Raw genomic sequence first — 17,566 nt, 5'->3', positions numbered from 1 at the left:
CCCTTGAAAGAGCCAGTCTTCCCCATTTGATGTTGCTCTTCCTTGGGGCTCTTTTCCAGGTCCTCTGTTTTTCTGAATCTATGTGCATGCTTGCACCGTGAGTGGGTGAGTTGGGAAATTCTCAGCAGGGAATGTCAGAGTACCCACTGATAGTTACTCCGTAGAATCTGAAATCTGGGGACAATTGAGGGCCGTGGTGGTAACTCATGATAGCAGGCACTTTCCCTCTTTCTCTTCTGTCCTGAACCATGTTGGCCATTTGACCTCAGGCTTATTGTCTCTTGATTGCAAGATGGCTCTCTTAGCTTTAGGCTTCACAAATACATTTGAAGACAGGAATAGGAGGTTGGGTAGGTTTAGACTTAGCACCTAAAGGCCCTTTTCTCAACTGGCTCTGTCCATTTGTTAATACCTAAAGGAAAATTCCTGATAGTTCCATTTTTTCTCTTTGGTTGAAATAGAGTTTTATGGCTACCCTTAGCCGCAAGGGCAGCTGGGAAAGACTTGATTAACATAGACGGATTATGATCTGTTCTCTAGGGATAGTAGCACAGTGTTTTTCTGTTGGCAAAATGTGGGGCTGGGATTGGAAGGCCCTTGGGTGTTTCTGCCTTGGATATCTTATTTAAGACTTCATTCAGCATGATGATGCCCTTGTCTGCCTGAGTTGCCTGAACAGATCAGCCCTCATGTCATTTTCTCATGGATTCATTCAGGGGCCAGCATTAGTTCCCTGCCCTATTCCTCCTACATCCATCCAGTCTGTCTGTAGGCCCCATGGATTCTTCCTCACTGATGATTGACCTTTTCTGTTGCTGACTGTTTAGCCTGCTTCACCTCCCTCTCCTTTTTCTCTCTCGTTTCTTTTATCAGCACCTTCTCAGTGCTAATAACCCATTTTTTTCTCTAGTGTTTAACATTTTATTGTTAATACTAGATAATATTAGATTGTGAATTTTTCTTTTGGCATGCAGGTTTATGATTTAACACATGTGCTATTCATGTAGCTACCATCATAATTATATATGTAACAATTCTATCATTAAAAAAAAAACTCCCTTGTGTTATTTCTTTATAGTTAGCCCATCCCTCATTCATAACTCCTGGCTATCACTAATCTATTCACCATCCCTCTTTTTTGAGAATGTCATATAAATGGAATTATATAGTATACAACCTTTTGAAATTGGCTTATTTCACTCAGATAAGAATGCCTTTGAGATCCATTCAATGAGTGTGTATAAACAATTCACTCCTTTTCATTGCTGAGTAGTAGTCCATAGTGTGGACATACCACAGTTTTGTTTAACCGTTTACTTGTTGGAGGATATCTGGATTGTTTTCAGTTTTTGCCTGTTACGGATTAAGCCACTATAAACATTTGTGTATAGTCCTTTGTCCTCCATTTTTTTCATTATGACAAAATACAATTAACATAAAATTTACCATCTTAACCATTTTAACGTATACAATTCAGTAGCATTACTATACAACCATCACCATCATCCATTTCCAGAACTCTTTTCATCTTGCAAACCTGAAACTGTACCCATTAAACAATAACTTCTCATTGTCACATCTCTAGTCCCTGGCTACCACCATTCTACTTTTTGTCTCTAGGGTTTTGCCTTCTTTAAATACCTTCTACAAGTAGAATCATACAGTATTTGTCTTTTTGTGACCAGCTTGTATAAAGCTTTTCTTTTTTTTTTTTTTTTTAATGATCACAAGTCTTTATTTCTTTGAGATAAATGCCAAGAAGTGCATTTGCGGGATTCTATGTTAGTTACATCTTTAGTTTTTAAAAAAAACCACAAACTTTTCCAAAGTGGAAAATTTTACACCATTTTACATTCTTACTAGCAATGTTGTAAGTTCAGCCATCTGCAGAGTTTGAATTAAATTTCTGGAGAGATTACCCTATTGACTGTTAGGTTAGGTGTTTACCCTTAGAGTAGTTATCGTTGGTTGGTTGATTTGGAAAAGAATGGTTTACAGTAAGTACCACTCTTGTATTCATTCCTGTGGATTGGGGTAGATATAGAGGGAATATTGAACTCTCTTTCACAAAAGTGGGGCTGGGTAGGAAGCCGTGTAGGTGTCCATTGCAGTAGTGGTTTTCAAATCTGTGTGTACACCAGAATCATCTGAGGAGCTCTTCATTATATAGATTCATGGGTTTCATATAGACCTACTAAATTGGAATCTGGTTTTAACAAGGGTTCAAGAGAGTTTTAAGTAGTCATGCCAACATCTGTTGGGAATGTGACATTATAATATCTATGCACTTTTGAAAGTTTAAAGGTTTTAGAAGCATATGCTGTACTATATAAATGAAAAACTTCCTGTTCTCTTATCTTTTCCTCTTTTTCTTTGGCCTTATGTTTATATTTTTGTCTCTTCTCTCATACTTATTCTATTTTTATTTTCTCTCCTCCATTTAGTTTTCACTGGTGTCTATTTTTTGCAAGTGTCTATGGATAAGTTACTGTTATCTCTGTTCTTAGTATGGAAATTGTATAAAGAGATTATAAAGAGAGTTTGATCTTAGGCATTCAGGGTTCCTTTTCTTTCTCATACCACATCTGAATCTCTCTCACTGATAATTCTTTCCATTTAATAGCAAAAGTAGAAAACAAGTTCCTGGGTTTAATGGAGAAACCTTTATGTTTTATATTTAAAGGTTGACATTCTTAAGTAGGCTCACTCTTATGTTTTATTTCCTCCTTTTCTCACAGGGAAGAAGAAGAACGTCTGAGAAATAAAATTCGAGCTGATCATGAGAAGGCCTTGGAAGAAGCAAAAGAAAAATTAAGAAAGTCAAGAGAGGAAATTCGAGCAGAAATTCAGACAGAGAAAAATAAGGTAGTCCAAGAAATGAAGATAAAAGAGAACAAGCCACTGCCACCAGTCCCTATTCCCAACCTTGTAGGAATAAGTGGTGGAGACCCAGAAGATAGTGACATAAGAGAGAAAAGGGAAAAAATTAAAGAGGTAATAAGCTGAGTTTTGTGATATGGAGTGTTTGTGGATTTGTATTTGGATATAAACAAATGTGTATAATCTATGGTACCCTGTTTTTGATCTTTTTGTTCTTGGGTCATAGTTGTAGTATAGTTTCCAGGTTGGTAATAAGGACTAGAACTCTTTCTTGTTTTTTTTTTTTTTTTTTTTAATGTTGATTATAATGTAATTATTGGGCACTTAAAATATTTTTGATATGATGTTTAGATGGTTAGTGCCACTCATTCTTGTTCAGAGATCTTTTGAAATTCAGCATTTTATTAATAATATATCTGTATATAACTTACCATTGTCTAAGCAGTTTCTTCAATGTTCAGTTACAAAGGGACTCTGCTAGATACTATGTAGACCCCCTCATAAACATGCTTCTAAAGAGCTAGCATTGTATCTCCAGTTTTTTAAGGAACATGTCATGATACCTCTCAACTATACTGTAGATTAAAAACACATTCCTTCCAAAAAGTCTCCATGGATTGAAAAATGGGAAAGAATTGATTTCAAAATTCTTTAAATTTATTTAGCCTCAGAAGCCTTTCAATTTGTTATTCTGTAATTACTTAAAAGTAAAGAAAATACCAGATGGGAAGCATCTAGTGAATATTTGAGTTAAACTTTGTTCATTAGAACTCCTAAAAATTCTGATTGGAGTTTGTGATTATACTGCCTATGAAGAAAAATATTTTATCAGAGTGTAATTGTACCAACAATATTTGAGAAGGTTTAATTATTATAAAGTAAGATAAATTTAGTTCAAGTAATCAAATATCTATTTGGATATATTCTAGTAATGGATATGGAAGGTACAGCAGATGTTTTAAGCTTAGCCTTATGAATTATTATAAAACCTTGACCTTGATGGAGTAGAAATAGAGCTGTGCTCTGATTTTACCTCATGTCTAGAGTCTGTTTTATATGTAGACTACTTAAGGCACTTCCTTCAGACAGTGCTGACAGTGATAGATTTTGTTTTTTCAGATGCCTGACTTGCTTTTTTTCAGATGTCATTACAATGTACTGAAATACTTTTTTCAAATACGTAATAATTCAGGTGGATAACCATGTGTGTTCGGGGACCCCCAGATGATCCTCAGGTTCAGTGATTCACCAGAAGTACTCATACAACTCAGCATATAGAAATATGTTTTAGTTTGCTGAACTTTTATCCTGTTATTTTACTGAAATTATTTATTAATTCTTAGAGCTTTTTTGTAGATTGCTTGTGATTTTTCTTATACATAGTCATGTCTTCTTTGAAGAGGTACTTTTCCTTTTTCCTTCTTGATTTTTATACCTTTTATTTTTTTTTTTTCTTGTCGTAATGCAGTGGCTAGGAAAATAAGTGCACTTATTTTCAACAACAATACATTGTTGAAAATAAGTGGTGAGAATGGACATACTAGGTTTATTCCCAGCTTTAGGGGTTAAGCATCTAGTCTTTTGCCATTAACTATGTTGTGTCAACTGTAGGTTTTTAAAAGATGCTGTTTATTAGGTTGAGGATGTCTCCTTGTAGTTGTAGTTTACTGAGAGTTTTATCATGAATGAGTGTTGAATTTTGTTAGATGCATTGTCTTCATTTGTCTCTAGATGACTGTATGATTTTTTTTTTCCTTTATTCTGTTAACATGGTAAATTACATTGGTTTTTGGATGTTAAATTAGTCTTATATTCCTGGGTTAAACTCCACTTTGTTATGGTATAGTATCCTTCTTAGATGTCGCTAATTTTTGTTAAGGAATTTTGCATCTGTGTTCTTGAGATACATTGGTCTTGAGTTTTCTTGTAATATCTTTGCTTGATTTTGGTGTCTGATTAATGCTGGCTGCATAAAGCAAGTTGGGAAATGTTTAATGAATAATATGCTGTTAAATGAATAGATTTTTGGTATACCACAGTCTACTATTATATAATTCATCTGATATATAATTAAATACTCTGCTGTTGTGTAGCTCAGAACTCCTTGGGTTGTAAAACACTCTGCTCAAACTAAGTGATACAAGTAGTATTTATTGGTTTAATGGCTCTAAATAAGGGCTTCGAGTTTGGCTGAATCCAAGCCTGTAGATATTATTGTGAGTATTAAGCATCTGTCTCTCTTTCCTTTTGTTAGTTTTTCCGTGTTGGCAGAGAACCGTTATCAGCTCCAGGTTTATATATTACACAGATCATGATATTGCAGAATAAAAAAGTCCCTCTATCTCCTGGTGTCTATAACAATGTGTAAAAAGAACTTGATTGTTCCTACTTGAATCACATGTATCCATTCACTTTGTCTAGGGCAGGGGTTGACAGCTACAACCTGTGGGCCAAATTCTGCTTGCTGTCTGTTTTAAAAATACATTTTAGGCCGGGCGCGGTGGCTCAATCCCATAATCCCAGCACTTTAGGAGGCCAAGGCGGGCAGTTCACGAGGTCAGGAGATCGAGACCATTCTGGCTAACCCGGTGAAACCCCGTCTCTACTAAAAATAACAAAAAAATAAGCTGGGCGTGGTGGCGGGCACCTGTAGCCCCAGGAGGCTGAGACAGGAGAATGGTGTGAACCCGGGAGGTGGAGCTTGCAGTGAGCTGAGCTTGGGTCACTGCATTCCATCCTGGGCGACAGAGCGAGACTCCATCTCAAACAAAACAAAAATAAATAAAAATAAATTTTAATTTGAATACGACCATGTCCATTTCCTTCATATTATCTGGGACTGCTTTTGTGCTGTAACAGCAGAGTTAGTTTGTTGATCTCTGGTCTAAGGATAAGGGGTTTTCTAGCTAGACTGAGTTAATTGATGGTAGAAGCAGAGCCTCTTGATTGACAGCTCTGTCATATGTGAGGAAAGGGAGCTGTTCCCAAAAAGACTAACATTTCTCAGAAGGAAATAATGCCAAACAGATATGTACTTCATGAAGAAACAGGACTTGTCCCATTTTTTCCTGTCATATAGATGAGATTAAACATAGTTATGTATGTTTTCATACTGATAGAAATGTTAATTGAATAATATACTAATGTAGATCTAGAAGAATGGGCAAGGATATAGTAATAGAACCCAAAATTATATGAAATAAAAAAACAGTTTGTGAAAAATTTAACTTGATGGATTATAATTTTTCTCTTTTCAGATGATGAAACATGCGTGGGATAACTATAGGACATATGGGTGGGGACATAATGAACTCAGACCTATTGCAAGGAAAGGACACTCCCCTAACATATTTGGTAAGTTTACTTTTTCTAATTACATTTCCATTTTCTACCTCCATCTTTTAAAACAAGATGTAACTTTTCAAAGTACTTTCTAAAATCTGAGTATTTCTATGGAACTATTAATTTGAAGAAACATGTATGATTTTTGCAAGTGTCAGTCACAGTTAAGTTCCAGTTGCTTTCGAGTACACATGTATGTGGTAGATTTTCTATTTACATATGGATGCTTTAGTCATTTATGTGAGTATTTAAAAGCTTTTTTTTGGCATTTTTTTCTTTAGTGTCAGGAAAGGTAGGCACCTACTTGTCATTTTTTTCTTCAACACAATACCTATTCTGATATTCATGTTACAGAGGAAGAGGGGAAGGATAGGAAATTCTTGTAGTTCTGTGTACATTTTTTTAAAAAGTGACCTATCCAGGGTGATTGGGTTACTGAATTCAGTGGGTTATGTTGTACATTCACAGTTCCTAAGGAAAAATTAACAATGTGTTCTGTGAATGGAGGTTTGGGGAAGCGCTGTGTTCATCTTGAGTTTGTTCATCCTATTTTCCTTGAGCTCAGTTCACCTGTAAAACTTCCCAGTTTAACTTACTCAACTAATTTAACAACTTTTACTAAACCCTAAGGTAAGTCTTGAGAATTGTTAAGCTACTCTTTGTAGTCTTCACTCCTTTCCACCATTTTAAATGCTTCTCAATGTGACTTGATGATTGTCTTTTAAGTAATGATAGATGAAGGCAAGAAAATTTTAATGGGCTAAAAAGACACAAACTAGTTATATGCAGTCTGATTCTCTTTATTACCTGTAATAAACCATCACAGTAATTCAAATAACAGCAATTTTCTTTTTGACACTAGGGAAGGATTTTTCTAATGCTGTGACTTTTCTTATAATTTGTTCATTGTTGCTTGTTTTGGTCAAAAAAGAAAATGTCTTAAAAAATAATTTCTGTTGGGTTTGGAAGATGTTGTGGTAGAGGAGTAAAGGAAAAAAGTTTCCTCTAGGTAATCAGTGACTACCAGAGACTTCATAATATGATATTTAATTTATCAGCCATCATGTAATGAAATAAAGTATATTTTCTTAGCAAAGTTTTGGACTGGAAAGTTCTTACTGCTTTGTGGATGTCACAGTATGAGGCGTTAGTGCAATAAAGACATTAAATTTAATAGTCAAAGTTAGAACCTCCCTTCGAGTAAGTATTCCTTTATGTTAAACTCAATGGTAAATTGTGAGCCTTTTAAAAAGATTGGAGTATAAAAATGTATTGAAAATAAAAATTGGATGTTAATTTTTTACTTTTTTCAAATGGTATTTCTCAGAACATCTAATGTATTAATATTTATCAAATAGATACTGGTCCTATCTGTTTGCCAAATAATACTGCTGCTTTAGTAAACTTTAAAGATAGAAGAAAATTAATTTGACACTTGGGAAACATCTAATGTGAGAAGAAAATTATAGTGAAATGGTAGAAAAAGAAAATCTGCAGAATTTTCAATAGTCAAAATTAGGTGCTGCTTATTTTTTATTTAATTTTTGAGTGGTTACAGTTACTTTTCCAGCCAGATAAGCTACGTAGGAATAGATTATTATTATATTTTGTCTTGTGTTTGTAGCTATGCAGTTAGTTTGTTAAAGGATTATTTTTTATAGTTTAATACTTTGTTTCCTACTTACTCTGTTTCTTTTGTGTATCTCAAATTCTTGCCAGTAAGTACAATTTTGAGTTTTTTTAAAATATACTTTTTGATTTTTTCTTTTTTTAAAAAACAATAAAAGTCTAAGAGAAGGGTGGTAAGTAGTTCTCAGTGTCTCATTTGACATCCCAAATTTAGTACGCGTTTACAGAATAGGAATATATAGGTGGATACGGAACCTTTGCTTGCAATATTCTAGATTTTAGGGAAAACATTAACTTAAAACACACCCCTTTTTGTTACCCTCAATTGTTAAACAGTTCTTTTATATGGTAACTGAGATAGGGGCTCCTCTGACTTCTGTCCAGTTCTTGGCATCAGAGTCCTCTTTTCGTGCAGATAACAGAAAATCCATTGCAAAATGGCTTAAACTAAAAAGGAAACTTAATCAGCTGAATGAATTCCTGGTGTATATTTGATTCTACCTGAGCTTTTTTACTTTATCTTTTCTGTTTTCCTGTTTGTTGATATAATCAAGCTGGTTTCTTAGCAGAATGGCTGCAGCAGTTTGAAGCTTCATATCTTCATACTGCCACATCTGTAGGAAAGAGAACACTGTAGAGAAGAGAGCACTTGGATGTCTTAGAAATATAATTGAAATACTCACTGTTTCTTACTGTTTCTGATTAGGTCTTGTGCCCACTGTTGAACCAAATGCTGTACTTAGGAGCATGGGACATGTTCTTTTTGTTTTGCTTAGTTAGGGCCTGGATCTGGAGCCAGGAGAGGGGAGAGGGAAATGTTGCTGGATGTAAGTTAGCACTGATACTAATTATTCTAACAGTGATTAATAGTTAGAATGGCTGGGTGCAGTGGCAGTTAGTCCCAGCTCCACAGGAGGTTGAGATAGGAGGATCGCCTGGGGCCAGGAGACCAAGGCTACAGGGTGCCATGATCATGATGCCTGTGAATAGCCACTGTGCCCTAACCTTGGCAACATAGCAAAACTCTTTCTCTTAAAAAAAAATGCAGAATGAATTCTTTCTATTTAGATGTTCTGGAAAATAGAAGTCTTGTTAAGGATAGGTCTTTTTGCATGAAGAAGAAATTATTTTAACTTGGAAAAAGATTATTCTTTGATTTTGCAATGCTTTTTGAAGGGTGCATTTTATTTTCCAGGTGTGTGTGTGTATATGTGTGTGTATTTATATGTAAATAAGTTCCTTTTGTTATTTCTGACTTAAGGTGTTTTGATTTGTACATGTTTTGTTGAAGATTGTTGCTTTATATTAATAAGAGATATTGTTCTGTGCTTATATTGTCTTTGTCTTGGTTTGGTATCAGAGTAATGCTGGACTCAGAAAATGATTTGGGAAGTGTTTTCTGCTTTTCATTTTTCGGGATGAGATTGTTTAGCATTGGTTTTATTTTTTTCTTAAATGTTTGGTATATGTGGCTGAAGAAACCACTTGCATCTGGAACTTTTTTTTTTTCTTGAATGTTTTTAAACTACAAACTTAATGTCTCTAATAATAAGGACCATTCAGCTTATCTGTTTCATTTTGGGTGTATTTTGGTAATTTGTCGTTTTTGAGTAATTGGTCTGGTTTTTTCTAAGTTATTGATTTTTTATGCATAGAATTGTTTGGAGTATTGCCTTGTCATTTGAATGTCTGTGGCAGCTGTAGTAATAATAATCCCCTTTCATTTCTAGTATTAGTGATTTATGTTTTGTCTCCTCTTTTGTCCTGCTAGAAGTTTGTTTATTTTATCGATCTTTTCAAGGAAACAACTTTTGGGTTCATTGATCTTTGTAATGTTTTGTTTGTGTTTTCATTTCTTTGATTTCTACTCTTTATTGTTTTCTTCTTTTGCATGATTTGGGTTCGTTTTGCTCTTGTTTTTCTAGTGTCGTGAAGTAGAAACCTAGATTATTGACCAGAGATCCTCTTCTCTAATGTATTTGTTACCGTAAACTTTCTAACTGCTGCTTTTGCTGCATTCCTGAGGTTTTGATATATTTTCATTTTCATTCAATTCAGTGTTTTAAAATTTTCCTTGAGTAAGTTTAAGTATTTAGAGTTTTAAAAAATCTTTCTGTTACAGATTTCTTGTTTTAATTCTGTTAGGATCAGAGAATGTACTTCACATAATTTTAATTCTTTTAAATTATTTTTGGTTTGCTTTCTGACAGAGGTTTGTCTTGGTGAATTTTCCATTTGTGCTTAGAAATAATAGTATGTGTATATTCTGCTGTTCTTGTGTGGAACGGTCTGTTGATGTCAGTTAGATCCCATTGGTTAATGGGGTTGTTCAGGCTGTCTCTGTCTTAGTTGGTTTTCTGCCTCGTTCTGTCAGTTACTGAGAGAGGGATGTTGGAGTCCTCAACTCTTATTTTGGACTTCTTTCAGTTCTGTCAACTTTTGCTTCATGTAATTTGAGGTACTCTTGGCAGGTGTTTGTCCGTTAAGGATGACGCATTCTTAGGAGCACCACTAAAGCCCTAGTATCAAAACCAGACAAATATATTTATAAGAAAAGGAAACCGTAGAGCAGTATCTCTTATGAACATAGACGTAAGAGTATTTAACTAAATTTTAGTAAATCTTATTGAGTAATAGAGTTGTCCTTTGGTATCCATGGAGGATTGGTTTCAGGACCCCAGAGAATACCAAATTCCACAGATACCCAAGTCCCTTGTATAAAATAGTATACAATATTTGCATATAACCTAAGCATATTCTCTCATATATTTAAAATTATCTCTAGATTACTTAGAATACCTAATACAATAGAAATAGTTGTTATACTGTATCTTAAAATTTTTGGTTTTTAAAAATTGCTGTATTGTTATTTTAAAAATTATTTTCCCCAAATATTTTCCATCTACTGTTGGTTGAACCTGTGGATATGGAACTGGTGAATACTGAAGGCTGAGTGTATGTTATGTTATGACTAAGTGGAGTTTATCATAGAGATACATGGTAGGTTTTACATTTGGAAATTAGTGTAGTTTAAGATATCAGTATAATAAAAGAGAAAAATCATAGGATTATCCCAGGAGTTGGAGAAAAAGCATTTAATAACATTTAACAACCATCCATGATAAAAACTGTCAGCATACTAAATTAGAAAGGGGATTTCTTTAACTTGATAAAGAAAATTTCAAAACAACAACAATAAGCAAAAAATGCAAAATACACCCCACATACTGAATATTGAAAGACTATATGCCTTCTCCTAAGATTGCAAGCTAGGCAAAGATATCTACTCTCTCACTTTTATGTAACATTGTACTGGAGATCCTAGCCAGTACACTAAGGCAGAAAAAAGAGAAAAAAAAAAGAGTAAATATTGGAAATGAAGAAGTAAAACTGTCTTTACATTTTTAGTCAACATAATTGCCCGTAGAGAGAATCCTAGGGAATGTACCAAAAAAAAAAAAAAAAGGTACTAGAATAAACAAATTTAGTAATGTTATAGGATACAAGTTTAATATGCAAAACCAATTATATGTATTGGTATACTTGCAACAAACAGTTATAAATGCAGTTTAAAAAATAAAGTCATTTGCAGTAGTATCAAAAAATATGAACTATATATGTATAAATTTGATGAAATATGTACAGAACCTGTACACTGAAAACTTTATATTGTTTTTGAGAGAAATTTAAAAGGACTTAATGGAGAGAAATGCCATGTTCGTGAATTTGAGTACTCAATATTGTTGGGATGTTAATTCTTTCTAAATTTATGTTTAAATTTAGAGCAGTCCAGTCAAAATGACACTAGACTTTTCTGTAGAAATTGGCAAGTTGATTCTAAAATCTGTGAAAATACAAAGCACTTAGAATAGTCAAGTAATTTTTTTTAAAAAACAAAGTTGAAGGATTTGCACTACCTGATTTTATAATTTACAGTAAAGCTACAGTTGAGGACAGTATGGTTTTAGCATAAGGATGGGCATAGAGATCTGTGGAAAAGAATAGAAATAGAAGTGCACATACATGGTTAATTGATTTTCAACAAAGATGCTGAGGTAATTCAGTGATTAAAAGGATAGCCTTTCCAACACATGGTGCTGGGTCAACTGTATATTTGTATGGGGAAACAATGAACTTTGCCTCTTCTTTCAACATTGTGTACAAAAATGGATCACAGAACTAATATGAAAGCTAAAAGTAAAAAACTTTTAGTAGAAAACACTTGAGAACATCTTTGTGACTTTGAGGTTAGCAAGGATTTTTTAGAATACAAAAAGCATCAAGTATAAAAGAAAAATGTGGGTAAATTGGACTTAATGAAAACTGAAGATTTATGCTCCCCAAAGACATCAGGAAATTGGAAAGACAAACTACAGACTTGGAGAAGATATTTGAAATACATACATAAGGATGTATCCAGAATATATAAATACTTCCCCACCCAATGAGGTATATGAATAGCCAATAAGCACGTCAATAAGCAGGGAAAGTAAAATTAACACCACAATGGAATATTTCTACACACCCATTAACATGTCTAAAATTTGAAGATCAATAATATCAAGTATTGACAAGGGTGCTAGAGCAGCTATAACTGTTACACATTGTATTGGGAGTGTAAAATGGTACACTGTGGAAAGCAGTTTGTCAGTTTCTTATAAACTTACTGTATAGCCTAGCAATTCCACTCCTAAATATTTCCTTGGTGTTCACGAATGAGATCAGGTGTAGTTGTATGTTTCTTAGTAAATTCGATTTTTTTTTCCATCGATATACAGAATTTACAAATTGAATTTTAAGATCTTTTTCCCTATGTTGTATAAAAGTTTGTATAGAATGGGAGTTATCCTTAAAATTAAAGTAGTATTCATTCTGTGAAACTTCCAGAGTATGGTATTTTGATAGCGGGTAGCTCTTTAAAAACTTACTTCCTGTGTTTTTCAGTCTGTTTGTTTAGATTTTCTGTTTCTTCTTTCATAAGTCGAAAATAGTATTTCTTGAGAAAGATCAAGTTTATTGTGAATATATGAATAAAGTGGACCTTTTATAATTTAAAAAAATTTTCTCTGTGCTTGTCTGTTGTTGCATTTTTATTTATTATTTTGTGTTTTGTCTACCTTTTAAAAATGAGGTTAATGGTAGATTCGTTGTATGGTTCTTCGTGGAACCATTTCTTGAATTTATTATTTCAATAATTTTCTTCATTTCTAATTCATCCATTTCTGCCTTTAGTTTTTCTCATTCTTCTGTTATTTTGCCCAAATTTGTTTTTTCTTTCTTAGAATATTAAATTCAGTTGTTTTCATTTGTTCTTATTAACTAGTATAAATATTTTATTTGTGAGAACTACTTTAATTAATTCCCATGCTCTCATACTAAATTTTTATGATGTTTTATATATTCTGCAATGTCATGTTTTGCTGCTTCTTTGACCCAAGAATAGTGTTAGGCTTTTTCATTTTTTCCTGTTCAAATCTTGACTTGTCCAGGTAAACAATCATGATGATAGCCAGTAATTTCAATTTTATACTTTTCTTCCTTGAGCCCTTTAGCACATGGCACCTTGTGGAACTAACCAAGACTGGTACAGAATAGGTGGGTCAGGCCTTTTCCCACTCCAGAATAGTCAATACCTCAGAGAAATATGTACTTAGAGAACTAAATAAATAACTAGATAACTGAAGGAGCAGAACTATCTACAAAAATTAAAATAAGGACACAAACAGTAGTCTCAAGGATTTAAAATAAGTTTGGTAAATGTTTTGGATGAAATGCTAAAATTAAAAGAGATACATATTCAAGAAGTTATGCAAGAGATAGAGATATATGAGTAATTAAATGGCTTGATACCATTTTTATCACAATAAAAAGCCAAGGGACGTAATAACACATAACTGACTTTCTAGATAATATCAACATGAAGGGAACTGAGCAGGGAGAAGACCAAGGAATTTGATTATCAGAGTTGGAGTACTTGTTAGCTAAGAGAAGATAGATGTATTGATAAGTTGAAGAAATTATTAGGAACACATGAACAAGAAAATGTCATGTAAATTAAGGACAACCATCATAAGAACAAATTTGTGTAGCTTTAAATCATTGGAAGAAAACAATTTCTACCCAGTAGAAATGGAAAAAGAAAGAAAAGAAGAATAGTAAATGGAAAATGTGAACTAAGTAATGTTGAATGCTGGCTCTGAAAATGTCACCAAGAAAACCTGTTGATAAGACAAAGCTGTTAATTGTTACTTTGGTAAGGAGATCACTACCTCACTGGAGTCGTAGCCTTTCAGAGTTTGGCGTATAAATCATCATTTGGTACTTTCTGTTGAAGAGTTGATGGGTCTTTCAGGAAGTTCTTGGAATGAACAATAAATTTTTTTTGGCAACTTTTATCTTTCTGGGCAAGAGCTCCTGGAACTGTAAATTCACCTTGTTGAAGACAGTGTAATAGTAAAGCCATGTTAATGCAAGCAGTAAGCTGTCTGGATCGTTTGAATTTTTATAGGACAGAAATAATAATTGCATTTATGGGATTGGGGAGAACCCATCTCCTCCCTGATATTTATTTTTTTGCTGTACTACTAGATTTTTTACTCTACTAGTAGCAAAACAAACCTAGCTTTGCTACTATTTTCTTTAGGATTTGTACAGTTATATTCATTAGTAAGATTGGTCTGTTTTCTTTCCTGATGTTTTCATTATCAGGCTGGTTTTGAATTAATTTTTCCCTCTCTTCCTCCCTTTCTCTCTTGCTTTCTTCCCCTTGGAACTATTTTTTTTTTTTTTAAATGATAAGGATTATCTCTTTCTTAAAAGTGGATACATTGTATTATTTTGATTTTCTCTACTCATGTTGTTTGATGGTTTCGTTTTTTCAGTATGATCTACCTGTTGTTGATTGTTAAGGATTGTTAAGTTTTTTTTTCCACTGTGGTTATCCAGCCCCGTTGTACATTTATTATTATTTTAAAATATAGTTTTTGTCCTTCCTATGAATTTGGACCAGAGCAGAAGGACACGGTTGTCTTATTACTTAGCTTTGTCATCGTGAACTGCTCTCCCCTTTTCTTGAATTAATCCTCTTTTTTTTTTTTTCTTTCTCGGTTAAGTAGACAGATATCTCAAATTCTGACCAGGCAGAAAATTAAGGAAAAGTATGCTTTTAGTTTTCTTTTATCTTCCTATTTTTACTGAAGTACTATTTTTAGTAAAATATATTAAACTATGTATATTTTCTAATATACATATAATTTCTAATGTAAAAGCGAACAATATTGGGTATTCTAAATTTTTAGTCCTTGTACTCTTAGTTTACTTTTATATATAAAAAATTAAAATACACTGAATGTGAAGGGAATCTTTTTTTTCCCCCAAAGAGAACAGGAGCCTAAAGTGATCTTTTTAATGATAATTTTTTCTTCCCAAATACAGGAAGTTCACAAATGGGTGCTACCATAGTAGATGCTTTGGATACCCTTTATATCATGGGACTTCATGCTGAATTCCTAGATGGGCAAAGATGGATTGAAGACAACCTTGATTTCAGTGTGGTGAGTGTATGATTGATAACTAATCTCTTAGATTGACCATGAAAAGACAATGTCTAACTGCTATTGTCTGAACATTTGTGCCTTCCTATTCATATATTGAAACCTCATCACTGATGTGATGGTACTAGAAGATGGGGACTTTGGGAGGTGATTAGGTCATGAGGGTTGAGCTCTCATGAATGGAAAAAAAAATATGTATATATATATTTTGAAGTTTAGTGATTAGCACAGCTCCGATGAGTTTTCATAGTTAGGCCTATACCCATTCTTCTGGTACTTTAGCATGGTTAAGTGGTACTGCTTAGGTTTGGCATAGTTGTTAATCAGACGCCCAGCACAGTTGCATTCTAGTCGTGCGACTTGCGAAAGTTCCTTATCTTTCTAAACCTGTCAGAAAATTACTATTCCATTATAGTATTGTGAAGATTATTTGAGATAATCTGGTACATATTAAGTGCTCAGTAAATGGTGGCAATTATTTTCATTATCACCAGTCTTCACCTAAAAGATGCGTGGACCGTTTTGTTTTGTCATATTCACATCTTTTGTGATGTTTGTGCTTGCTTTTCCTTTTGACTACTTCTTTATGTACTTCTCTCTGACAGACTCTTCGTTATTTAAACTGTGATATAAGTCCATAATTATTTCTTCTCTGATGCCTTTCTTGGTGCTAACTAGACAAAAATGGTTTACTTTCCTTTATGTTACTGTGGCATTTGGACATATCTCAATGAGAACAAATTTTATTATCATTTAAGTTTAGGTTTGATGGTGAGTGGCAGAAAACCTAATATAAAATAGCTTAAACAAGATATATATATATATAATATATATATATTTTTTTTTTTCCATGTAAATCAAGTACAGAGAGAAGCATTTCAGGGCTGGTTTGGGTGGCTCCTTGATCATCAAGGATCTAGGATCATTTGTCTTGTTGCTCTGTTGCCTTCAGTGTAGATCTTAGACCTCATGGTATAAAATGGTTCCTAAAGATCCAGGCATTTTATCCAGTAGACAGAAGGATATGTGACTGTTCTTTAAGAAGACTTCTCAGGAGGTAGTCTCCCCAGTTTTGCTTGTAGAGTTTACTAATACGGCCTCAACTAACTCCAAAGGAAAGCTGAGAAATATAGTCTTTTTTTTTTTTTTTCTGTGTAGCTATGTAGCCTTTATACAACAGATTGTGCTTTTTGTATCTTATTTAAGAAAGCCGTACTCCTAGATCATGAATATATTTTCTTATATTTTATTCTAAAGGTTTTAAAGTTTTGCTTTTGTATTTAGTCTTTAATCCAAATGGAATTGATTTTTTTAAAATGTAGGGTGAAATAGCCCACTATTAGTTGATCCTAGTACCATTTATTTCCCTGCTATTTGTATATGCCACATTAGTCATATATTAGTCATGTTATAGTTGATTCTTTAACATTGGCTTTTTTATTTATCCCATATATCAATACTAAATTGTCTTAACTACAATTTTTTTTTTTAATAAGAAGTTTGATGTCTGTGTCTGAATCTTGGTATCTGATCTCGTTCTCTGCGGAAATTATCTTAGTTCTCAGCTTTTTGTTCTTTCAAGTTCTGGAAAACTGTGGAAATTTTGATGAGGATTGCATTTAATTTACAGATTAATTTGGGGAGAATTAGCATCTGTGCAATACTCCCATTCATTGACAGGACAGTTTTATTATGGCTAATAATTTCCTTGTATATAATTGTTATCAGTCAGGGTTCAATCAGAAACCAGAACTATACCATTTATTTTAACTAGAAGATTTAAGGTTTAGAATTGTTATCCAACTAATGGGGAACCAAAAAGGCAGAAAGAGAGCATTGTGTTATCACCAGAGGTGTTTAACTCTAGGAAACAGGAAACAGCTGCCACCTGTGGGGGCTATAAGAACAATGGGAAGAGGTTGGTTGGGATCATTAAAATGCAGTAGCTTGGGCTCTGTAGAACTAGTACTTGTGCTGCCCAGGTGTTGCTGGTACCTTAGGAAGACTGTGTCAGAGCTGGAACTCAGAACTCTGAGGAGGAGACACCTAGCCAAGTGCTTGATATCTGTAAAGGAAACCATGAGGTTGATTTGGTGAACCCTGGCTGGTGTGACACTATCAGAAACTAGAAGTAAACAAGAGGGAATAAGACTCTTCTTCCT

General features: G+C 33.6%; 1 protein-coding gene across 9 annotated transcripts in view; it reads left to right on the top strand.

Annotated features, from left to right (window-relative positions):
• The window catches only part of MAN1A2 (mannosidase alpha class 1A member 2), a 175,889-nt gene that overhangs the window by 32,947 nt on the left and 125,376 nt on the right, over positions 1-17,566 (top strand). For 8 of the 9 annotated variants that reach the window (XM_033199475.1, XM_033199482.1, XM_033199481.1 and 5 more), the window contains 3 exons: positions 2,739-2,994; positions 6,138-6,234; positions 15,286-15,404. In XM_033199475.1, the coding sequence (XP_033055366.1) occupies positions 2,739-2,994; positions 6,138-6,234; positions 15,286-15,404 (472 nt within the window). Of the gene's footprint in view, positions 1-277; positions 346-2,738; positions 2,995-6,137; positions 6,235-15,285; positions 15,405-17,566 lie in introns of those variants that run through there. The other variant, XM_033199477.1, reaches the window with a different exon arrangement.

This window comes from Trachypithecus francoisi, unplaced genomic scaffold (genome assembly GCF_009764315.1).
Source record: "Trachypithecus francoisi isolate TF-2019V2 unplaced genomic scaffold, Tfra_2.0 Lachesis_group5, whole genome shotgun sequence".
Lineage (NCBI taxonomy): Eukaryota > Metazoa > Chordata > Mammalia > Primates > Cercopithecidae > Trachypithecus > Trachypithecus francoisi.
The sequence above is the reverse complement of the archived record's forward strand: the minus strand, read 5'-3'. Positions and strand labels throughout refer to the sequence as shown.